Below are 24,701 nucleotides of genomic sequence, written 5' to 3'. Positions count from 1 at the left end.
TGCGCCATTCACGACGCAGTTTGAGAAGTTTACCCACCGACACGTCTGGTCGTCGGGTCAGAAGCGTCAGTTCTGAGGATCTGAGAGAAAGATGAAGTTTTAACTGAGACCAACTTCCGGACTCGACAGGTGAATCCAATCCGAGGTTGATCAACCTGTGCAGGTGAGCAGCCTCGTTATCCTCCGTTTACTTCCTGTTCTCCGTCCACCGGGATACAAACTCACGGAGGTTCCACTGCTCCTCTGATAATGGTTGTTTCATGATTTACTGTCATGGTGGAAGATGTTCAGGCCTCAGGACGCGAGCTGCCCTGTGTTATTCAACAATGCTCAGGTACATGCCACTCCACGTCCTTCATTCCCTGTCCTCTCCTCGGTCACATGCTCAGTTTGCCATGTGTCATACTGGTAAATAAGAGTAAATATATGTGTTTAAACGTAAATATAAGTTTAATTTGATGTAAACCTGCTGTTCCTCTTCAAGTACATGTACATGTAACTCAGGGCTGGGCGATATGTCAATCAATATCACAATAAATGTTAATGTTTTTATTTCTGTTTAGTTTGAAAACTTATTTTTGCTCCTGAGTAAAAATGTGTTCAACTAAACTCTTGATAAACAGCAACCAATAGATCAATAGATGTGTTATACCTCCACACTGTGTTAAACAATATGTCCACATGAGATAGTCATAGTTTAGAGGGTAAGTGTATCGGACTTTATGATATCATTTTTCTATTCATACTAATTTTGTTCTTTTATCTGAGTAGAATTGTGGTAAAAATAATAGAAACAGCTTTAAGTCTAATACCACAAAAACGCATCAGGTTCTTTCAATCACTTCATGAAATATTCAGGAAACACTGTAAACTTTAACGTCTCCATAAACAAGAGGCCATTCAGGTTCAAATGTCTGTGGGGCTAAGTGACACTAAATAATGAAATCCAGTGTACGCATGCCATTACACATGTAGTAGGTTTAAACATCAATATATTAAAAACATACTCAAAAGGTTTTTATTTCACAAGATGATGCAATTACAAAAGAAAAGAAAAACTCTCCTACAGCGTGTAGTCAGCAAAAAGTAGTTATTTTCTCTTACCAGGCTTTTCTACAGGAGCGAGTGACTGAATCTTCTTGTGTGAAGAGAACAACACCACAACAAATACAACAAGTTCTTATTAATCGGCATAATCCTGAAAAGGAAACACTGTAAACTCCATAAACTCCATCCGACAGATTTGTTGCAGGGAAATCACATTTAGTAGCCTTACATTGTAAACATGTCCCCTTAAAGAAAGAGCCATCCATGTTCAAGGGACATGTTTGTGAAGCTGAGCGACTGATTTATTTGTTGGCACCAAGTCAAAACACTTCCCCATGTTTCAATAATCTCTTCACACACATAACATTTGTTTCAGATATGGAGGAGTCCAGTGACTTGTATGATGCATATGAAACTAATGCCGCCGCTGCATGGGAAGAGCAGCAGCATCAGTGTCTGGAGGAGCTGGAAAGTGTGGAGTGTCTCAGAAGGAAGATCAAATTCTACTTCATGAACCCCTGTGAGAAGTATCATGCTCGTGGAAGAAAGCCATGGAAGCTCGTACTCCAGATCATTAAAATTGCTATTATTACCATCCAGGTAAGTCGTCTCAGACGTGAGCCGAACAGATGTTACCTTTTAATGTCTCACCTCCCGGATATGAGCAAATGTCTTTTCCCATTTCTCACAGTTGGTGTCTTTTGGACTCAGTAACCAGATGGTTGTCACGTTCAAGGAGGAAAATCTGATGACTTTCAAACACCTTTTCTTGAAAGATTACGTTGATGGAGGCATGGATTCGTATGCCGTCTACAGACAAGAGGATGCGTATAATCACATCGATTTCATCATTAAACAGGTAAATGAATGCTGAAATCTTCCTGATAGCAATTTATTTATGCTGCAGCTCTCGACCTGTTGTTCTGGTGTTACTGTAAATCATTTGCTGGAGTATAAGCACTTGTGATGAGCGACATCTTGTCACGGGATTGGACTTTGATCATGTCACTTGATGCAGTCATGTAGTTGTTGTCATAAAACACTTCACTGAAACAACCCTAAGCCATAACTTGATTGTTAATTTGTCTCTTCCAGTATGGACATCTGCACAACATCACATTAGGAAATCATGAATATGACAAAGATGGTGGCGTCTACACTCCGCTGTCGCTGTGTCAGGAGTACTACCAAAATGGTTCCATCTACTCTGGAAATGACACGTTTGAAATTGATGCGCATGTTCAAACTGGTATGCATGTTTGAGTTATGTGCGGAAAACTAAATGTTTAAGTTTATTGTTGATTGAAAATATTGTTCTTTTACATGATCATTTTCTTTCTGTGTCTAACAGATTGCCTGAAAATATATCCAATGTATCATCCATCATTACAGGAAGCGCTTCCACATTTTGAAATTTATTTCAAAAGGTCAGTACACAGCATTAAGCTATGCTTTTTTTTTCTTAATGCAAAAACATTTTCCTACCTTGGTTTTGTTTTTAATAAGAACTTCTGTCAGTTCATGGAAACCATGTCTTTCAGGATGCTCTCTGTCAAGATCACGTTTGTTCTCAAGGCCATAAATTTACAGACTGTGAGACATCGAGAGCTGCCAGACTGCTACGACTTCACCGTGATCGTACGTTACTTGACTTAAGACTTTTTTTCTTGTGCTGTGGCAGATATGATCATTTGTTTCTGCTTTAATTATGAATTATTTACTCAGGCACTTCACCTGTTCAGAGTTTAAATGACAAGAGAATGTGAACCTTGCATTTGTTTAATAAAGCTATTTTTAGACGTGAATCAGAGCAGTACAAAAGTTAAGGTTTTCGCACAAGACATCTGCTATAAACACAGTTAAATATTAACTGAAGGGCCTGGCAAGTAAATGTTTAACTATTTGGGTAATAGCAATTTGGATAAAGACTTTAAAGAAAATTCCTTCCTCCCTGAAATGTGTCTGTGTGTTTTAATAGATCACTTTCAACAACGAAGCTCACAGTGGCAGGATAAAGATTGACCTGGAAAATGATGTCGACATCAACGAATGCAGAGAATGGAAAGTAACTGGAGCATGTGAGTTTATAGACTTGATTTCAGAGCAAACTAAGGAATCATCTGTATTGTCGGGATTCATTTTGGCTAAAAGACCTGGGGCTAAAACGTGTCTGTTCCCTCAGCTGCTAGAAGCATTTACCTGACCGTGCTGTTTGACTGCCTCATCATCATAACGTGCGTCACCTCCTTCTCACTCTGCACACGCTCGGTGATTAATGGGATTCAGCTGCAGTTAGTGAGTATTTTTGTTGGCTCATGTAATAATCATACAGACCTAAGAATAGGTGTAATTGTCAGATACAAACTATCTGGAAAAAACATGCAGTTCATCTGTCATCTAGTATTCACTTCCTCTAAGCGTAACCATTGATCATTCATCCATGCAAACAAAAACACAAGTGATAACTTCCTTAAAAAAGCTGTTTTGTATGACCTGTAATTTTTTATTTTTTGTTAAACAGGAGTACTCGCTGTACTGCAATCAAAAAGTCCCAATGTCAGACAAGTTGGAGTTTTTGAACGGTTGGTACATCCTGATCATTGTCAGCGACACACTCACCATCATTGGCTCCATTCTGAAGATAGAGATCCAGACCAAGGTAAGGAGACTGAGTCATGGTCAGTTTCATGATGTCAATTACAGCCTTTCATTGCTTTACTAACTCTGTAAGCTGCTGTCTACAGTGTACACGCATATATTTTCAGTTAGTCAGACTGATAATCAATTTTGTTTCTAGGTCCTCACAAGCTATGATATTTGCAGCATCCTTCTCGGCACCGGCACCATGTTCGTCTGGATCGGGGTCATCCGCTACATGGGCTACTTCAGGAAGTATAATGTAAAACCAGATTAGTTCATCCTTGCACTAATTCAACACTGCTCATCACACAAATCCCATATGATGCAAATAGGAACAATAACACTGTTTGCTCTTATTTTTGTATTTCAAAATAAATCTGCCTCTATTTCAACACAAGTCTTATTTTGAAGGTTCCCTTTTTTTGCAGTGTAACATGATTTAGAATGTAACATTTTCTGCATGAAGTCTTGTACCTTGGCATCACATAAGAAATTATTAAAGGCTCGTTCTTGATGATAGCCTTTAACGACATGTTTAACTTGACTGTGCTCAAAGAGAAAATTTAATCTTCAGTGTGGTTTCTAGATACTCGTCCTCAGTGCATTTTTCAGATCTGTTACCATGTGTTCACTGGTTATTTTCAGATCCTCATCCTGACACTCAGGGCAGCTTTCCCAAACGTTATCCGTTTCATCTGCTGTGCTGGAATCATCTACCTCAGTTACTGTTTGTGCGGCTGGATCGTGCTCGGCCCATATCACGAGAAGGTGAGGAGTGTTTACACAACACTAAGAAAACTTTGCACGACTTAACTGAAGCCAGACCAGAGAACACTTTAGTCCCATCTCTGCAATCATGAGGACAAATAACATAATCATCACATCTCTGACATCCTCTTTCTGTTTTAGTTCCGGACCTTAAACACAGTGTCAGAGTGTCTGTTCTCTCTGATCAACGGAGACGACATGTTTCCCACCTTTAAGAACATGAGGCAGAAGAGCAGCCTAGTGTGGATTTTCAGCAGAGTCTACCTCTACACCTTCGTCTCGCTCTTCATCTACATGGTCCTCAGCCTGTTCATTACAATCATCACCGACACCTACGACACAATCAAGGTAAATGTTAATCACTCTGTATTAAGACTCATTATTTAATTTCTCTACTTGGTTGGTAATGAGTTCATGGGAATAAGCAGAACTAATAGGTGAAGGAGAAGATTTGGGGCTTGACAGCCTTTGGTTTCTGTTTCTAGTTTGATGAATCGTGTTTGAGCAGACGTGCTGCTCAGGTAAACAGTCTGTGTGGAGAGCATATGCAGATACAGTAGCTGTTAATGGACATGAGCCAAACTGTCGTCTGGACCTTAAACATTTACTGGAAGTTTGTTTTGTGTGTTAGAGCATTTGACTTGTGTGATAAAATAAACTAGTCGGACTGTTAACGGTGTACAATAAATGGAAAACCCAGATATCCACTGTCCACTGATTTACGTACCACGAACAAAGAGAAATTCCTGAATCCAGCACAAAATTGAATTTCGTCTTTCTTGGCCCACGTTCCATCCTTCCATGAAGCTTTGTGGAAATCTGTTCTGTAGTTTCTGCATAATCCTGCTGACAAAGAAACAACAGGAGTAAAAACAGAACCTCCTACAGGGTAATACTTGTAATGCAAATTTTTTAAGAAGTATTTTTATGCCTACATTGTCAATTTGTCTGATTCATTTAGCAACAGCAGCAGAGTGGAACCCCGACATCTGAGCTGCAGAAGTTCTTGTCAGTGTGTAAAGATTTGCCAAACTCTGGCGTGTACAGACTCAACAAGACAAACGACTGCTTCTTGAACTGCTGCATCAACAGGTAAGATCAGACGTCCACTCACCGATAATCCTGTTTCTCTGGAATGAGTGATCTTATCAGTTTCTGTTTCGGAACCACAAACAAAAAAATCTTTAAAAGAATCTTACATTAAGCCACTTGCTTCTTTCAGGTGCAGGAGGCGTCAGGAGAGGCTGACTTCAGAGGCTTAGACGGACCTTTAATGTGAAGATACTGAAATAATAATGATAAATGTGCAATGAGGAAGTCTTAAATATTTTCTTCCTGCTCCAGGTTTGTTCAGGTGATTATTTTCCACAGCTCAAAAGACTGAAGCAAGTGGACATGAAGGTTAAAATAAAAGACCTGAGATAATTTAGTCTGGTCTGTATGATGCAGTGATGTGAAGAAGACTTTGTATATACACTTATTTATATTGATATGAAATTGAAAAATAGACTGACAATAAAAATGTAAGTTGAAGCAAATGAATCAAAGTTAAATAAAAGCTGTAACGTAAATTCATGAGATTTTATTTCTCCATTGTCAGGAGAACGTATCAGTATAAAGGTTAAAATAACATTTCTTTTCCTCACTAGTTAATCATCTGTAAAATCTTGTTACATAGAAGAAAAAAATCCCATTTCACTTCATGGCAATGATGCTCCACTTACACAACCTTAAACATTAAAACTGTCCGTGTTACAGTCTTCAAAAGCAATATCCAGAAGTAGCTTCTATAAATGGCTCCACTGGTCATCGCTGGAGCAGTAAGGATGGACGTGAACCTTTATTTCCCTGAAGAAGTTCTTTCATTTGATCATCTGTGACGAGTTGCTGGAGAGGTCAATGATGTTCCACTTTGCTCCACCATCGTAAAGCAGAAATTCCTTCAGATTGGCTTATATCCTTAAAGCAACTGAACAACCCACAGTTTGTACGAGCGACTTGATGCAAGCCTCCAGAGCAGACGGACATCACTGGTCCCAAAGTGTCTGATAAAAGCAGTCGGCACAGAGACGGTTGACCCTGGTATTTCCTAAAAGCCTGAAAAGCTACATTTCCCATGATTTCACAGTCACAATGACCAGTTCTGTGTTATTTGACACCTTAATTCCTCATAATGTCACTTGTATTCTTGGCATTCTCATGTGAATGTTGTCAGGACAACTCCAAAAGGCAGGAATCAAGGGTCATGTGGTTACAATAAAAAAAAGCTTGGTTACTTCATAAGGGTCCTGAGGTAACATCACAAATCGCTGCATGGGGTCAGTCTAGTTTGGTTTGGGTAACGCCAGGGGGCGGCTGGACTCGCTGCTCCTCCATCCTGTTGGACTGGGAACGCAGGATGAGACTGAAAAAATCCTCGTCTGGAACCGTCGGGCCCTTAGATGTAGAGGATTGAGCAGAAGGTGGAGCAGGGCACCTCTGGTCGTTAAGTCTGGACCCCTGAAACATCGCAAGAGACAAGAGTATGGGTCACTGTGGGTCTGAAACAGTGCAGAAAGATGAACTCCTCCATGTTATCAGATTGGACGTGGAGAAAACTTAAGTCGAAGTCACTTCCAGTAAAATTGAAGTATTTCAGTAGCTGCACATTAGATCATATCAGCATGGAAACATGTAAAAACTATTTCTACAGTGAAGCACAGTTCAGGGAGAATATAGTTTCTAACAATACATCATGACCAAGTTAAATATTTAATCAGGGTTTCTGCAGGGTCATGTTATTTAACGACACTTTGAGACCATAATGTCAAGTGCAAAGGGAAACTCACTGAGTAGAAAAGAAACAGAAGAAGCAGAAATGCAACGTTATCTCACAAACTACAGAGACAGTTGGTGTCGTAATATCTGCATCATTGACAAATAACTACAACACAGGGAAATTACAAACTCTGCATGATGCCAAAACTAAGGAAAGGTCATATTTTAACAAATTATATTATACTTAAACTGTATCTGCTCCTCTTTTTATTGGAATAAAGTTAAAACAAGCATCCTCCATTTTCAAAACAGACAAAAATAGTCACTTTTTTCCAAATGGATTTCTTTTTCTCACCTGGCACTTAACGAGCATGTCGAAGAAGACGTCGTCGCCCTCGGGCTGCTCAGCACTCGCCTCGAGTCGACTGAACAGGGAGGGTGTCTGAGGGGTATCTGTGCTGGAGGTGGGGGCTGGGAGGGGAGAAAAAGAAGCATTAATCTCTACGTACGTAACTTGACATGAATCTTGATGTAACTCCATCATTCCATCACCTTGTGTGGGGACTTCTGCGCTGGAGGTGGAGGGTGTACGCGGCGGGCTGAAGGTGCTGAGACGTAAGCCAGGAAAATGGCTCAGGTTGACTCGCTGGTCGTCCAGACGACGGGCCTGGGAGCTGGCCAGCAGCTCCAGGAAATGACCAGGATCCTGCAATGGTGGTTCGCGTGCCGAAATAGCTGGAAACAAAGATGGTTATTATCTGTGGGTTAGTTGTAACTAAAGTGAAATGTGGCTTGTGAAGGGAACGGCGAGTTTTACTTCTCTACTCTGCATTTCGTTTTTGATTTGCAGGAGGTGAATTAAGTACAACATGGATCAATTGTTCCAAGTTTGCATTTGTTTTATGAAACTTGAGGCAACCCTGGGCAGAAAATCCACATTTTGAGCATCAAACACTTCCCTCAACCTTGAAAATTGTCTGTAAAAATGTAGTTGAGTCGTCCATCGAGCACAAGCACTGAAAAGCTTGTTTTCATATCGGACAGAAAGTGTCCAAAGATCAATTGAAAGCTTTTAAGCTCTCAGAGCTCTGGGGAGTGAGTGATACTCAACATTTAATGTTAAAGGACACACAAGCTGCATTCACACCATGAAGTAAACGGAGAAAAAAGACCTTTGTGTCTCAGAGTTTCCTTTACGTCTTTCCACGGGATCCTTTTTAATTCAGAAAATGTGAACGATGGTGTGAACGCAGATGAAGACAGGAGGGGCTGACTCACATTTCCTTTCAGCTACGGGTGGGGTGGAGGAGGGAGAGGAATGGGCGGGGAGATGGCTCTGGCCATCCAGTAGACAGCACCTTTGGTCGTCCATTCGGCTGCCCTGGAAACGAGAGAGGAGGTCGAAAAAGCCGTCCTCTCCGATGGTGTCCCGCGATCCTGCCTATAGTGTGAATTAAAATAAAAAACAAAGTAAGGACACGTTACACAATCCTCAAAGACACAAGGATTCTGTTATTTTACTACTGAATAATCCAAGTACATCCACCGATGCCTGAAGACAGTGTGATGGGCAACTTTCCCAGTTTCAGACTTTTTATGAACCAAATTAAAAATAGATTCAACCAAAGAATAACTGATAAAATAACCACTAATCAAGAAGGTCAATAATGTTTGTCTCAGCCCTTTCACTGATGTTGATTAATTCAGATTATTAATTCTCGTTTTCTGAAAGTCTGAATCACGGTTCATATCTCTGTTAGTTTTGGTTTGACGTTCAGGAATCACTAGATCCACCTGCACTTGACATGAACTGGTTTGTAGAGGGGCGTGTGTCTTCTTTCAGTTAGAATGGAGACGGTTCGGGCGCGGTTCAAATGCACCGAATGAATGTTCTGGACATTCAAACATTTTATCATCTGAGGAAAAAACTTGTGCTTCTATGGTTTGATTTCCCACAATTGGTCCAAATGTCCAAACTATCGAACTGTTGTGTTTTCTCAACGATCCGAAGACGCGGTTCAGTTTGATCCGGACCAATAATAATAAAATAACTTTTCGCATGACTGCAAATATTCTTAAAAACAGACAGAGAACACGGCTCAGTTCAGCTTCTGAAAAATAACTATTCATTTCGAACCTGACTCATCTTTGCTCTGAACAACACATGAGTCAGAAACAATGACCACACACACTCAGCATTATTTCTTCCCACAGTCGTAACACTGGTCTCACTTATTTACTTTTACTCCAGTGTGAATCATCGTTAATCCTCTTGTGGGTTTTTTTTTCCTGGGAAGTTTTGAGTGGGCAGGACAACGCATTTAGCAATACCTTGATGGACACCGGTGTTTCCTGCTCTGCTGTTGTGTGCTCGCTTCGAATTTCCCGTTGTTCTTTAGGAGGTGATTTGTTGCTCTTGTGCTTCTTGCTTTTCAGCCGATGGAAGAGGAAGAGTTTAGTGGAAGCTTTGATTGTGTTGTTTTTTGAAGAGCTGGGTAACGTGTCCTCCTCCAAGCCCTGTACAGTCAAGGTGCACACAGAGAGATAATTAAGTGTCACAGGTCTTTTGTTCTCTCATGTTACCCTTGAAGATTTAACAGGTTCTCAGGGAAATGAATTTGCCCCTGGACATTTGTTTGTCAGCAGGCTTACACAAATCCAGAACATGCATGGGCAGGATAATTTGTTCTTTCTTAAACAGTACACAGGCATTTTTTGAGATTCTCACAAGTTGCCAAGAGAATAATTCATGGATGTTTGTGAAATGTATGAAAATAAATTGCAGAGTTGCATATGCATCAAAATCATGGAAGCTGCTGAACATTTCAATCACTTTTACAACTATGAATAAGCATCAAACTAAACAACTGTTGTCATTATAATGAACAATATTAGAAAAATAAGGAAATAACTTTAAAGCCAAGTGGAGCAGAGCTCACAGACAGTTTACAGTGGGGCAGTTTTGGATTTGCACGTGCAAAGTAAATTGGTGAAGCATCTAATTAAGTCAAGAGGTTTTGAAATCATTTTGATGAAACATCCACTGAGTAAGAAAACATTAGACACTTGACATCATGTGTGTTTCTGCCTTGTGCAGTAAATCGACACAGTAACGTACTGGCTGTGCTGGTGAGTCTGCAGGTTGATTTTTGTCAGGACTCGGACTCAGCTTCAGGTTCTCTGCACTTCCTCTCTCCCTTAACGGAGACATCATCCCTGAGACAAGATGGAAAATTCATCAGGAACATTTTACACAGCACGTTCACAGCTACAGTTTTGCAGCGATTTAAAAACAAACGAGCATTTCGCTGATAAAATTGCACAGATTCACAAGTGTAATGTTTTATTTTGACACGTTCCTAAAAGGATTTGTCTGTTACTTTATTCTGAGGACTGGTAACCTACCTGTGAAGTTTGTGTTACCCTGGTAGCTCACTGGCAGAGGTGAGTTATTCATATTTGTGTTGCGGAAGATGTTGGGATGGATGTTAGAGGTGGACTTCAGGCCTACAACCAGCCGCAGGTCCGACAGGTTCATCCTGGCTGTGACCTCGCCACTTTTGTCTCCGGTCTACACGAGTCCACAACAAAGAAAAATCATAAGTGTAAATCTTTCTGCACTGGTTTTGTCACTTCTCTCTCCGTAATAAATATTAATGCATGTATACACATAGCAGCTGAATTCAGAGTCTCAAGCGTTATTGCTGCATTCAACCAGTAGATGGGGCTGTGGTCTGACAGGGAGGAGGTGAAACAGTAAACATTCACCTCTTTGGCAATTTCCAGATGTTTCTCAGCAAAGTACATGGCTTGCTCATGATTCCCCAGGGCGGTGTGGGCATTTCCTAGACTCCAGTACGCTCTTCCTTCACCAACTCTGCAGTGACACACACAGGAAAACTGGTTCAGCAGAGTCAACAGGGATTTCGCAAGAACTGGGAGGACGTTCCTCAAACTGTTATGTAGCACAATCACAAATTTCACAATGATCAAAATGCCACATCAATATTTGTCAGAGTACACTCATGTTTTCAAAGAACTCTCCCCCTGTTCTACCTATTATATCAATGTATAAAGAGAAAAGGGAGGAAGAGAGGGAGAGTCCTACTACCACAAAGAATTTGGCTTTCTTCCTTATTTTTTAGAATATATGTATATGTATATATATATATACACACATACACATATATTTAAACAAGTTCTCCAAGCAAGAAAATATTTAATATATATATATATATATATATATATATATATATATATATATATATATATAATATTTAATAACATGTACACAATTGTGTTTTCAAAAGTTCATTTCTCTAAAAGTAATAGATTTTAATACTATTTGGTTCAAGAACATGCTAAATATGTTATAATAATAATAAATGGGTAAATCATTTAGTAAGTTTAGGCAATAGATTAGATCAAATCTATTAGACTGATTTAGTGAGAGAATGAATGGGCTTGAATGTAAATGCCCATAAATAAATGCATTTTACATGACAATAAAAAAAGCTGTGCAAGTTTATAGTAAAAATAATCCTGCTTCCTTTTCCTGATACTAAAAAGAACTGCACCAACACTAGATATTTGAGGAATGCTTTGTTAGCAGATCTGTAGTAAAGGAGGAGCCTTTGTATAATGACTTCAACTGTGTTGTTGTTGTTGTGTTGACTTTCATCTCTTTATCTTGTACTTAGATCATAACTGACCATATCTGCTGGCTGTGGGCAGCGTTTCAATGTTGGGGTTAATCAAAATTTAGTAAAAAGAAAGTCTTGTTTTAATGACTAATTCTTAATTGTTTTTCCAACAACATTAAATTCCGTCAGTGGTTTCCTTGTGACTTTATCTGCTTTTCAGTGTCTTGTGTGTTTAACAGTATCGACCCCACGTTTCAGAAAATGCTTAGTTCAGGGTCCAGCCACATTCAAACTGCACACGCCCATTATTCCTGAAAAGGCAAATTTAGCAGGAAAGCAGCTCTCTTTACAGCAGATACCTGTCGTTGAGGTCCTGAGCGATGACCAGATGTTTGAGGTGGTAATCAATGGCTCTCTCAAAGTCCTGCAGCAGCGTGTAGGTGTTGCCCAGACTGTAACAGGCCTGGGCCTCCACGGCTCGGTCCTTCAGAAGCCTGGCCAGCTGCAGCGTTCTCCTGAGGGCAGAACAGAGGAGGAGGAAGGTCAAAGAATGTCGAGGGTGGGTGCAGAGGAATGATAGTTATCTGCTCTGTGTCTCTTTCCAGGGGCCTGAGTGAAGGGATTAAAATCTTAATGAGTTAGTGGTTGTGAGCGACTAGGGGTTTTTAAATGACTGCATTGTATTCAAAAACTTTATTTGTCTCATTTGTGTAACCAAAGCAGTAATTTCAAGTTTATTTCTAATAAGTATTTTAAAGCAGTATAGTTACAAAATGATTTGCAGTAAATTGTTTCGAACAAAACTCTTCAAAGGATTAATGGATAAATGCAAAGTAAATGTTCTTGCACATCAACAAAGTTTTTTACCGTACAAAGAAAACTCATCTCCAAATAACCACCATGAGATAAGGGAGACTCACTTGTAGTGAGCAGCCGCCACTTCAAACTGACTGAGGAATATGTGGGCGTTGCCGAGGTTACAATGGGCCCTCCTCTCAGCAGACTTATCCCCAAACTCTTTAGCGACGAGCAGCCGCTGCCAAACATGAAAAACAGAAGTTGCATGTTATTTAGTTCAGGTGTTAAACACGACAGGACACTCAGCTGCCACGGCCACGAGAGGGAACAAGATTATAAAACTAAATCTTATTTTTTAATCATGAGACGTCAGCCGCCCACCTTTTCATGTGCAGCCACTGCATTTTCAAAGTCACCCAGCAGATAATAAGTATTTCCAAGGTTCCCATAGGTTCGACCCTGGGCTGCTCGATCGCCCAACCCCTTCACCAGGCACAGGTTCGCTCTTTGTGGGGAGAAAAGAGGTGTTGTGTTGACGTTAACATGTCAACATTGTCAGCACGATTTTCCAAAGACACCAAACTGTTAGAGCCTGAACGATTCACAATTTTGCCGATCTGAGCCTTTCACAGACATATTGGTATCAATATATCATCATCAGAAATGCCTGAATCCTCCTCCGAATATGGTTTCTTCAGTTTTAAAAAGAAAACCAAGATATTGCTGACCACGGCATTTCACAAACCACTGGGACACATCATGGTGGGTTTCCACACAGTTCAACTCCTGTCAGCCCTGATAAGCGGGAGACGGGTACATCCTGCATGATAACGGACCACTTCGCAAACCTAAGGGCTTCCCAAATAAAAACAAACCAACATACTCAACGTTTAGAAGTAAACACTGGTATGAACTCACTCGTAGTACTGTGCAGCTTTCCTCAGCGCGATCCTGGCCTCCTCTGGGAACTCTCCTGGCTCAGCTCCAGTCCAGCAGATGCTCTTCCCCTTGGCGTGGTAAACGTTCCCGAAATTATACAGCGCCCGAGCCTGCCCAACCTACAGCACGCACACCAGGTTTTCATAGATGGAAACCACACTGACCACAGTTGTAATTACATACTTAAAATACACCGACAGACACCAGACCTGCTCGTTTGCATCGAGGGGCTGGAAAACTATTCTAGATGTTGGTATGCCGAGGCTCGGCTGTCATCTTACACATATGTAGAGTTTTGTGGCCGTGGGGAATGTTATGTGGTTTAACAGATTCATATACATTGATTCAAAGCAAGTGAGCCACAGACTGAAATTTGTAAAAAGTGTAAAATCATTAATTCTCAGTTTTCTAAGATTAAATGTAATTCAATATAATATAATAGCAATACAACCCACCTTATCATATATGGCCTTCGTAATTTCCAAATGTCGCTGGCAACAAACCACAGCTTCCTCATAACGTCCTAAAAGTTTTAATGTGTTCCCAAGGTTACCGCTGGCTTTGGCCTCGCCAAGTTCATCTCCAATGGTTCTGGGATTCCATGAAAAAAAAAAAAAGAAAAACATTAGGAAATAATTAGACAGGAATATTGGAGGATTACTGGAGTGTGTTAGTGCGAAAACACAAGAGGCAAGAAAGTAATTTGCATCTGCAGGCAGAAATATTGTGGAGTCGCGTTGAGCAATTTAATCACGGAGGGGGGGGGGGGGGGTCGTGATTAAAAAAAGTTTTAAAATCTGTTCGGAATATTGTTTGAGATGAATCTTTAATTAATTGCGTTGGAGGCACATTTAGATTATGAGCATGAACCCACAAAACAAAAAAACAGAGGTACTGTAGCCAATCTAATGTCACACAGAGACCACTGTGACCTTTGACCTCCCAAATCAGTTAATCAGTGAGTCCCGGTTAATGTTTGAACCAAATTTGAACGGATTCCCTCAAGGCGTTCTTGACATACTGTGTTTAAAACAATGGACGGAGGCGTAGAAAAGGAGGATTTGGTTTCTGAGCAAGTTACAATCGAAACTGTGAAATGATTTACCTGGTGAGCGTGAGGTCATGCTGATGGTACTCCAGGGCTTTGTTATACTCCTGTAGGTGAAAGTAGGCATTTCCCAGCTGGCTGTAGATGGCGCTGAGGATTTGAAGGTCCTCGGTTCCGACCTGGATGGCCGACTCGAAGAAAGACACGCCGGCACGATAGTCACCAGTCTTACAGAGACGCTCCCCCTCCAGAGCCAGGTCCAGACATGACGACTCCATCCTGCAGGAAAGTGGGATCTCTGTGAGAGGTCAAGTGATGGTGAACTCTAATCTCTAACTCTTTTTTTTTTTTTTAAATCAGGAGAATTATAAATGTGCCTCGGTGCAGATTTGGCTTTCAAATGCAGCTAAATTAAACTTCTCCATGAGTTCACACACAGGAAGGGCCTGTCGCTCTGTTAATGCAGCTGCACAGGGAAACAGCATGTGAGCTGAAACAGTTGGAGAACTTCTATTCATGTGGCCATTTGTCTAAGCAACAAGTCTTTAGCAGACCTCTACTCTAACTGACTGTTTTCATTAACAATTAAACGTACCAATTATTTTATCATCTGGTCCATTAAATGCCGTTCCCCGTTTCTTGTCGTGTCTTTAAATGTCTTTAATTTGTCTAATAAAAACTCCACCAGAGGTTTGGCTAAATTACTTCTTAAGTCAGTAATCAATGTATCGTGTAATTATTTTAACGACATTCATTCTCATTTTGGAGACGTTTCATCCTAAAATTACAAAAAAAATCGACAGTGGTTTTCGTGTATAATGCTCAGAAAACACAACTGTAACACACACACGTCAAGTCCAGACAAGAACTATAAAAAATCCAAAATAAGACGGAGCATTTCCTGCGCGTTGTGAGCGCTCGGACCTAAAAACTCCACATATACCCTGCAATGAAAGCGTGTGCTTTACTTTTAACCATGAACACTAAGTAAACTCAGATGTGTCTGTGGTAAGAAGCTCCACACCCTTCTGGGGGAAATAAGATCATCCCTCTTTGTCAGCGTCAAACCAGCGGTATTGAAACAAATTTGCGTGAAACATTACATCACGAGACAGTTAAACAAATCCAGACATGGATTCATCGTCTACAGGATCTGTGACGGAGAAATGATTCCTGATAAATCTATTTAATACTTAGGGTACTTAACTTTAACTGTGGGATCTTAAATTTAGAATAACAACACCCTCCTTCTCTGTTCTCAGACCACTGACTCGTGATTTGTCGAGCGAGTGCATCAGTGGAACCTTCCTATTGCAGCTCAGCCCCCGATTGCTGTTGCACAGACTCTAGCTCCAAATGTTCAAGATGGCAGCTTTCGTAACCGAGATATTATTGCTTCATTTCTGGGTAGTGAGAGGAGGCAGAGACCTATCTTCCATAAACAGTCTATGATTCAGACCTGTAAGTTCACAGAATTCAATCTCTACTCTATTTTTAAAATAATAATTTTGGTTTTAGAGATATTGAACTATATTTGCCAACATTTTATTTTCATTTCAATAATCACAGATTAATGGCTGTGTTTCCCAGACAGTCACCACTTCCTCTCAGTCTGTCTCCTGAATTCCCCCAAAAACCGAAACCAAAGCTTTGAGTAATTGCTGGTTAAAGGTTGCGTTAAGGTCTGCCCCTCCCACAGAATGACAAAAACAAAGTAGTATTTGCAGGAATCTGTTATTCCGTCCGCTTTCAATATGAACAAGCTTCCTCATTTTCATTTACACAGATTGGTGGCAAAGAGCAAAGTATTTATCTCAGCTGCTCCTCTTATAAAAGTACAAGTTGTTGGAGAGAGTTCAGAAACATGGTTCAAACTAACTCTATGTAATTCAACTGGAAGTAGCGTGCCTAACTCCGCCACGAGTCCCATCATGCAAAGTTAAGGAACGTGATGGAGAGTTTCGGATCCGCCCCTTCGTGCCGATCCAGCAGAAAAAAGCCTCCTTAATTAAAGTCTTCACCAAATTACACACACAGTTAAGACTCCTGCAGCTGATTCTTTATGAAGACCATGAATTATTCCCTGGGAAATGTGCGGAAATGTAAAAACAACCAAACAAGTAACAATCATGTATTCTTTAAGAAAGTGAAAAATGTCTGCTGACAATCAAACAAACAAACAGAGTCGAACACATCGCCTCCTTCGTGGTGATACAAATGTTCAAGTGTGTGCTCTCGCAGCCCAAAGCTTTTTTAATTGAAGTATGAGAGCATGTCAAAAAGCACGGGACTTAAGACTTAAGCCTTTTAAAAGATTGAAACAAAGTGTCTTGATTAAGATGCTTCCTGACATCGAAGAAGAAGATTCACTAACTAACACCCAGGCCTCACTCACGTACCTGCTGCCTCTCCCCATTCTGATGCACTCGAGACAGTTTGACACGACGGACATTTCAGGCCTCTCGATGTGGAGCAAACGCAGCTCTTTCAGCTCAACGTCCTTCAGCTTCTCCTCCTTCGTGTGGACACACATAACGCACGTGGCCGCTGTGTCCACTATCTCAGGAGAATAAAGACAACGCGGCTCCCATTGATCTGCCGACTTCTCCTGAGCCCCCTGCTGACTTGTGGCAAGAGCAAAATAAAAGGGCTCTAATCCGCTCAGCGTTCACGTCGACCTTCGCGGTCGGGTGCCGGGGTGAGAGAGACGTTTTGTTTGGACGAGCGCAGATTAACACCAGGTCGTTAGCGAGCAGATATGAACAGAGAGAGTGGTCAGAGACGTAGGCGAGGTTAGCGAGGTTAGCATGTTCGGCCAAGTGTTGTTATTTCTCCCCCTCTCAGCCGCTGGGAACAGATTTCCGAGCCACCTGATGGTGGGTGTCACTTCCAATTAAGTCAGACATCAATGGTAATTACTGTCACTTTAAGTGGCTCCGATAGACTCTAAGGCTATTTGCCTAACACTCCATCAAATAATCAGTTGGTGGCAGGCGGCCTGGAGGGAAACTTGTTTTAATGAAAATATTTCTCTCCTTAAAAAAAGATCAAAATCTACCTGCATCATTTAATGTGTTTTGATAAGATGAGTTAATAATTCGTGGATTTAATAAATTCTGGATAGTTCCTGAGGGTAAATCACACAGCGGTGATATGATGAGGTTTTAAAATAAGAAATAAATTCACACCAAACCAGCATCCTCTCCTTCTCCACAGCTTATAGTAAATCAGCTGCAGCCAATCCAGAGAAATCCACTTGCGTGAATTAAGTCTGGTCAAAGTGTCCTCTATGGGAAGAAACAATGCGTTGGCTCACTACGGGTACATGTGACATTAAAGCTGCCACCTCGATTGACCAAAAGCCAGGTCAGCTGTTGTATAAATAGGCCAAATGTTGGGAGTGACCCAAATCTAACGTACACTCTAAAGTACACCCTCCATGACACCGGGGGAGTTTAAGGCGAGTTAAAATGCAAAACATGTGATTTCTGAAAACATTTGCATGAGCCAGTCAAAAGTTTCGTTTGTGGTTTGGCACCAAAATGTATTTCTCACGTGCTCCTGCCAAGTTCCCTTTATTCAGAGAGGATTTTAGTGCTCAAGACTGGACCAGCAGGTATCTGGTTATCAGATTGTGTCAGTGACCTGCAGGCAGGTGTACGCAGAGCGAGTAATTCCTTCAGAGGAAAGTATGCCAGTGGTAAACATCGACTTGACGAGGCTTGTTTGCAATATCTCAAATTACTACAGGGTGCTGCAATTTGTCAACTCTACCCACTCAACCTCACAGGCTTTCTAAAAATATACATACCTGGTGGAGTCATGTCAACACTTACACAAAAACTTGAAGGAACGTTTGAAAATGTGACGGTAATGTGCAAAGAGCTGTATCGGAAAAAGGAAGCAATCACTTAGTGGATCATTCTGAGTGTCAGGTCTTTTTATTCTCACAGTTGTTTCAGTCGTGTCATGAAATATTTACACTGCGGTGAGAGGGGGACCTCCTGCCGCCACCTCAGCATCATTCACGTGTGAGCCAATGAGGTGTCATGTTACTGACACACATAGTGAAACAGAACAGAACAGTTTCCTTTCACAAAATAAATGTTTGTTTTTTTTTAAATGTTCCAAAGCCCAAGTTGGCAGATTCAGATGTTAAAGGCGAAGCAGAAGTTAAGTTAACAACTCAAACAAATAACTTTATTGATCCAAAAAGAACGTTTAGGACGAGCAAACATTCACAACTGAGGCTCGAGACAATAATTAGGACATTCTGGCTTAAAAATGTCCTCTGTTCACTATTACTGATCAAAATACATGTAGTTGCCAATTTACTTTCCTTCCTCCTTCCTTGGTTGTGTGATAATAACTACACTGATGAAATATTTCAAACATATCAAATACTATAAGGTCGCACTGGGCGAGAAAACAATAATAATCATTCTAACGAATTCTTTTTTAAAATCTTGACAACATTTTACTTAATGAGCATCGGCCGATACACAAACTTGGTCGGACGGTATCGGAATAGGAATTTCATGATGACAAAGTTTCGAGCGACGCTACGTTATCCTTCATGCTACACCTCACACACTGAACACACAGCCTACCTCTGGCGGACATGAAGCACCTGCTCCCTGTCGCGTGCACGGTGCAGAGACACAAACATGACAGTCAGCCCGGGAGATACAACATGATGGATCCCTGTCAGCTACCGAGCTGCAGGGAAAACAAGAATGAAGAAGAGGAGACGTCCTCTGGAGAGACTGAACGCTGCCACGCATTAATTCCATTGAACAATGAGAGGATTCAACCGCCACACTTTCTCTGACCCCCGTCTTATCTTGAAACTGGAGCTGGGAGCAGGAGTAAACACTCAACGACTACTCCGTCATGTGTTCAGTGAATTTTAAGTGGTTTTGAGAGAAAGCTGTTGTGAATCATCACTATTCTACAGGTCTGGAACTTTCAACTGCAAATCAAGCTGCTGTACATCTTGTCAGTAATACAACAAGGTGAAATATATCTTATTAAAAACAATTTAATTAAATTGAGAAATATTGAACTGGCAACAATTCAAATAATAAACATTTTAGCAACAAGAATATATCAAATTCACCTGTTTCATTTTATAAAATGTGAATCTTTGCTGATTTTCCTTAGTCTCCTCCATGTACGTGGTGTATATTCCACATTATATCTGTCCACCGTTAAGAGAACAGTGCCTGTCTAGTTCCACAGATACTCTCTTCTCTCTCTCAGTACCCAAGGTCAGCTTTTAGATAAAGTACCACCCAGCAGTAAGTTGTATTGTCTACGCTGAGAGACTTTCATATCTAACTGAGACGCCCCAGACACAGGGGCACCAACTTGTCTCTGTTGGATTTTTGCCAAGACGCGAGGACTTATGAATGCATATTTAAACTTAACTACCCAACAGGGTGCGAACACCGTCATGTGACATGGAGAGGGACAGTAATTCTAACCATTCATGGATGTGCCGTTGGAACGGGTGACACAAGTAGAGGAGGATATACTGGGATGCAGTGGGAGACATCTTCAGACTGTCGTTTGAATATTGTTCCACCCTCTGGTCTCCTTCATGCATCAGGTCTACGTTAAACTCTTCAGCTGCTGCCTGAGTTCTCCTCCCACCAGCTTCCAGAAAAGCTCCAGAACACAGGGATGTTTTAAAGGTGCAGTGTGTAGAATTTTGTGATATCTAGTGTTGAAGTTGCATGTTGCAGCTGAACACCCCTCACCTCACCCTCTCCTTCCAAACATGAAAAAGAAACTGTGGTAGCTTCAGTTTTCATAAAAACTCAAAAGGTGTTTAGTTTGTTCAGTCTGGACTAATGTACAAAAACACGGCGGCCTCTGTAGAGAGGGTCCCCTCCATGTAAAGATAAAGTATTTAAATATAAACGGTCTTTTCTGGAGTAAAGAAAACTACAGTTCATACAATTTAGATGAAATGAACTAGTGAAAACATCATGAGGATTATTCTACATTAAATTGCTGCCAATAGTTTCCTTTCACCTAAATCTTACACACTTGGAGATTTAATAAGCGAGAGAAACATCGATCCACTTCGTTGATCACGTTTCCACTGTGATGTTTGATTTGATCTCTTCTTCTCATTTCTTTCCACTGGCTGGATCGTCTCCAACCCACAGGTCTTCATCCTCCTGCGATCCCTCTCACCGACCAACAGCTTTCTGGCTCCAAACCTTCAGCTGACTACATGATTTCTTTTTCTGTGTTGACTGCATCATCCTTCGTTAACTCCACAGACGGAGCAGAGCAGAGAAAGGGTGCAGCTGCTTCTGATGCAGGAACCACAACGTCTGGGAACAATCCCACCATGTTCATAATGACCTACATCCTGAGACTCGCTCTTTATAAAATAACTTCTCTTGTTGACCTGTCAGCATGTTTTTCATTATCCCCCCCCCCCCCCCCCCCCCAGTGGTGTTTGAGACGTGGGTGGTGGAAAAGCAAAATGAAAAATATGTTTTTTAACAAATTTTCCTATAATTAAATATTCTATTCATTCCGGGTGTCGACCAATGAGATGTTGGGAGGGAGTGTGCAGATTGTGTAAAGAAATCAGGAACCCACAGGTGTGAGAGTGCACACTTTTCACGTAAGACTAATATTTTAATTGGATTTCTGTTTTCCCCAAAACACCTGACGCAGCGTCGTCCTGCTCTGAGCAAACATATAGTTTTCACCTTGCAGCATTGCTCCTCTTGAAGTACTTTGAGCTCTCGTCTATGTAAACTACAGCAAATATATAAATGTACCACAAACTTCTCTGTGGAGGTTATTTGAGTTTCTGCTTCACATACTGTTATAATAAAAAGGCCTAATGTGGCCTCTTCAACCATAAGCATTTCAATATGAATACGCCCAAACAGTCCCTCTTCAATTAAGTGACGCAGTCTGAAGTGACAGTTATATTTTCTTTTGAAGAGAGATTAAGAGAAACCATCATTAGAGACTCAACTCGAACCCTGCAGGGGGGAAAAAGGAGCCAGAGGAGCAGATTTAACAGGAAAACTGAGCTGCAGCACTGAAACTGTGCTCTAACTATTGTCTAGAAGAAGTAGTACCGTTATGACCAATCTGAACCTTATATAAGAATCAAACGTATTTATACTGAGAGCGTATTTAAACTAACTACCAGGTTTAGCAAGTGGTTTAGTGGAAAAAGCACATTTCTAATCTGAGGTCGTCTGGGACAGGTCTGCTCACTGTCCACAGAGTCAGAGCTAAAGACGGAGAAGCACCACACATCTGGAACGAACTCCAGAAAACACGAGACCTGCTCCAACTCTCGGTTATTTTAAATCAGGCCTTTATTGAAATAAACTTATATTTATTTGTGTGTTGCTCAACTCTTGTTTTCATTTTTAGTGTTTATTTTCTTAAAACACTTTGACACACACACTGAGTTACTTTACTGGTTCACAAGTTTGTGTACTGTGAGTACAAAGATCCTGTTGTTTGGATTCTTTAATGGAAAATAAGGACGTGGAGAAGCAGCGTGCACCACACATCTGGAACTAACTCCCAGAAAACAGGAGACCTGCTGCAAGTCTTAGTTATTTGTAATTGCTTTTTAAGTTCCTCACCGCATTTGATCACAATTAACTTGGAAATATTTACTCGTATCTTGCACTACTCTTGTTTTAACTGCTTTATTCTATGTATCTCTACAGTTTTAAACCCTATTTAAATCTGTCTTTATATTAGTTTAATGTTTATTCTCTGAATTGCCTTTGAAAGCACTTTTAATCACCTCAGAGCTGCACATGGTTTGTTCTAAAATCATATTAAAATGTGTCTTTCAACCTCCTGGTGGTTAGGACATGGAGAACCAACATTGCATTCTACCAAGACTAGAGAAATATGTGTTATTCTCTTGAACTACTCTTGCTGTAAGTGTTTTAAACCCTAATTTAAATGTGTCCTTTTACTCTTCTGTGTTTGTTCGAGTCCTGTGAGCAGAACGATCCAGAAAACCAAGAAGCTGCAGAGTTTGGGTTTATTTGCAGAGAAGCCTGTCGGTGACACAGCCTCGGTCATGATGACTGTTTGGAAAATCTCTCTGCAGGAGTCTGGAGGTGACTCAACTTTGGTGTGAACATGTCATCACACGTTTCACTGTCTGGATTCAACGGTGGAGTAGACGAGGAGACGTTTGGAGCATTTGACAGAGAAGTGTTTGGCAATAAAACCGAAACGTGTTCAGAAAGTTTGGGAGTAAAACAAAAGCAGAGGAGACGAAAAACAAGCGAACAGACTCGAAAAACGTTCCAGGTGATTATGATCCCACCTACCTCACAGAGAAGAATCCAGCACAGACATGACTCCAGCTCCGGGAAACAAGAGAAGTGCTCCTAACTAGACTCCAGAGGCTGACCCGTGCTGCTGCTCAGGAGGAGCAGGAGGAGCAGGAGGAGGATGACTCCATTGTCTCCGGGTTTAAAATCTCTCTGAAGAATCCTCGAGCTCTGACTCCAATTAAACTGCTGCTGCTGCTGCCTTCACGGCCCGTAGGAAATCTGGACACTAATGAACTTCAACACCAATGGTTAGTAAAAGGGAGGTGTTAAATGTGACGTTTTGATGGGCGGGGTGGGGAGGGAGGGAGGGAGGGAGGGAGGGAGGGAGGGAGGTAGGGGGGGGGGGGGGGGGGGGGTGAAGTGGAAGGTTTATAATGATTCGTGATTGTGACACATTCAGGAACACGTGGGGAATTTTCTACGGAGAAGACGTGTCAGTTTCCTTTCAGGGCCTCTAACGCCCCCTGCCGCCTGCAGTGGTTCTGTGCTACTGCTTTGACAAGTGAGCCAAACTTTCTTTACAACAGAACATCTACATCTAGATGGAAACTCGAGGTAACAACAACAACATCAACAACAATAATAATAATGAGAATGATCAGATGCTGCACAAAGAATCCATGGAAGTTTGAACCACAAAACTATGTACACAGAATAAACATTATACACAGACAAAACAACAACAACACATAAATAGATTAATTGAGTCTTTATTTAATTGTTGTTATCCATCATGATAACAGTTTTAAACTTGTAAGTTGTTATTTGACTTCTTCACACCGGGCCAGGGACGACAGACTCAGGTATCTTTGTTAACTCTGGCATATTTACGGTGTTATTATTATAATATTATAACTATTATCAAAAGGGAATTAATGTAAAAATACATTTGAAAAAATGTCTCTACCCTTAATATTCTGTAGTAAAAGATTATTATCTACATATTCTCTCCGACTTTTATTTTTTATTGCCTGTTTTCATTCTTATTTTGTTTTTCTACAGTAGCAAGTGAATTTCTCCAGCGTGGGATCAATAAAGTTAACTGTTACTATTTTCTTGGGCCCCAGTGACCCCTGAATTTTTTTACCAACGCACCCCAGGAACCTTCCAGCGTACGATGGAGCAGTGGATCTGAGCAGAATATGAATGTAAAGCATCTTCCATTTTGCCAGAGGACGGATATTTCCGCCCTGTTTCACTCATCTCTGTCACCATCTGTTCTGGAATGTGAACTCTGCTGTTTGACTCGTCCTTTAAATCAACACAAACTGCTGCATCTTGATCAGTTTGCTTCATCTCCACCACGTTTCATCCTCTGATGTGTGACACTCCAGAGCCACATAACAAATGGCTCCTTTTCTCATTCTCCTCCCTCTCGCTCCGCTCTTGCTAATTGCTCCAGTTGCTTTGCTGACCAAAGCTCACTCTGAGTCTCTGTGAGCTTTTAAAGCTTCAAATGTTTGCACTTTGTCTTTTACTTCAATGCAGTTTGGCATCGTCTCAGCTCGGGTGAAGAGTCCGATAATAAACCCAGACTTTCACTGAACTTCTCCGGCCAAGTGCTTAAGTTCTCTTTCTCTGTAATGATTGCAGAGGGGAAGATGTACTTACCTCAGTGTAATGGCCACAACTGCAGTTTGTACAGTGATATACCAGAATTTTCCTTTAAATCTGAAACAAGATCAATAAAATGTTTGTAGAAATTAACAT

The 24,701-nt window shown here is 41.0% G+C and overlaps 2 protein-coding genes and 1 long non-coding RNA gene across 6 annotated transcripts; 2 read left to right on the top strand and 1 right to left on the bottom strand.

Annotated features, from left to right (window-relative positions):
- The first annotated feature begins 10 nt into the window (after positions 1-10).
- On the top strand, positions 11-6,026 carry mcoln3b (mucolipin TRP cation channel 3b). Of its 3 annotated transcripts, none has more exons than XM_020098463.2 (14): positions 11-163; positions 1,424-1,647; positions 1,739-1,906; positions 2,143-2,296; positions 2,399-2,474; positions 2,589-2,685; positions 3,026-3,125; positions 3,230-3,342; positions 3,569-3,706; positions 3,845-3,946; positions 4,333-4,455; positions 4,597-4,803; positions 5,417-5,547; positions 5,678-6,026. In XM_020098463.2, the coding sequence occupies exons 2-14, from the start codon at positions 1,426-1,428 to the stop codon at positions 5,715-5,717; spliced, it is 1,671 nt and encodes a 556-aa protein (XP_019954022.2). In that variant the 5' UTR covers positions 11-163; positions 1,424-1,425; the 3' UTR covers positions 5,718-6,026. The 3 variants fall into 3 exon arrangements, with proteins under 3 accessions (XP_019954022.2, XP_019954021.2, XP_069377691.1); XM_020098462.2 differs by having other exon boundaries at positions 39-334; XM_069521590.1 differs by lacking the exon at positions 11-163 and adding an exon at positions 1,190-1,214.
- Positions 6,018-23,126, bottom strand: LOC109636635 (G-protein-signaling modulator 2-like). 2 transcript variants are annotated; one of them, XM_020098461.2, is made up of 15 exons: positions 22,986-23,126; positions 14,698-14,919; positions 14,048-14,183; positions 13,572-13,711; positions 13,035-13,158; positions 12,776-12,891; positions 12,215-12,370; positions 10,981-11,089; positions 10,618-10,783; positions 10,331-10,428; positions 9,544-9,729; positions 8,491-8,653; positions 7,765-7,947; positions 7,568-7,683; positions 6,018-6,954 (listed from the first exon to the last, which is right to left on the bottom strand). In XM_020098461.2, the coding sequence occupies exons 2-15, from the start codon at positions 14,916-14,918 to the stop codon at positions 6,775-6,777; spliced, it is 2,094 nt and encodes a 697-aa protein (XP_019954020.1). In that variant the 5' UTR covers position 14,919; positions 22,986-23,126; the 3' UTR covers positions 6,018-6,774. The 2 variants fall into 2 exon arrangements, with proteins under 2 accessions (XP_019954020.1, XP_069377690.1); XM_069521589.1 differs by lacking the exon at positions 22,986-23,126 and adding an exon at positions 17,040-17,503.
- Positions 23,098-24,698, top strand: LOC138407162 (uncharacterized). The gene is made up of 3 exons (XR_011240575.1): positions 23,098-23,239; positions 23,392-23,493; positions 23,994-24,698. It is a non-coding gene; the product is annotated as an uncharacterized lncRNA (long non-coding RNA).
- Positions 24,699-24,701: the final 3 nt, after the last annotated feature.

The sequence above is a fragment of the Paralichthys olivaceus genome, chromosome 3 (genome assembly GCF_024713975.1).
Source record: "Paralichthys olivaceus isolate ysfri-2021 chromosome 3, ASM2471397v2, whole genome shotgun sequence".
Taxonomy (NCBI): Eukaryota; Metazoa; Chordata; class Actinopteri; order Pleuronectiformes; family Paralichthyidae; genus Paralichthys; species Paralichthys olivaceus.
Note: the sequence above shows the minus strand (reverse complement) of the source record. Positions and strands in the feature narration are given on the sequence as shown.

Bases quoted from the DNA above. Each gene is read 5' to 3' on its own strand.
- mcoln3b (XM_020098462.2), top strand. From the start codon at position 274: ATGGTGGAAGATGTTCAGGCCTCAGGACGCGAGCTGCCCTGTGTTATT. The intron at 1,648-1,738 runs GTAAGTCGTCTC...CATTTCTCACAG, and splicing joins TTGCTATTATTACCATCCAG to TTGGTGTCTTTTGGACTCAG. The intron at 3,947-4,332 runs GTAAAACCAGAT...GGTTATTTTCAG, and splicing joins GCTACTTCAGGAAGTATAAT to ATCCTCATCCTGACACTCAG.
- LOC109636635 (XM_069521589.1), bottom strand. From the start codon at position 17,173: ATGTGTGTCCACACGAAGGAGGAGAAGCTGAAGGACGTTGAGCTGAAA. The intron at 12,371-12,775 runs GTGAGTCTCCCT...TTCTGCCCTCAG, and splicing joins GTGGCGGCTGCTCACTACAA to GAGAACGCTGCAGCTGGCCA. The intron at 11,090-12,214 runs GTATCTGCTGTA...GTGTCACTGCAG, and splicing joins GCTCAGGACCTCAACGACAG to AGTTGGTGAAGGAAGAGCGT.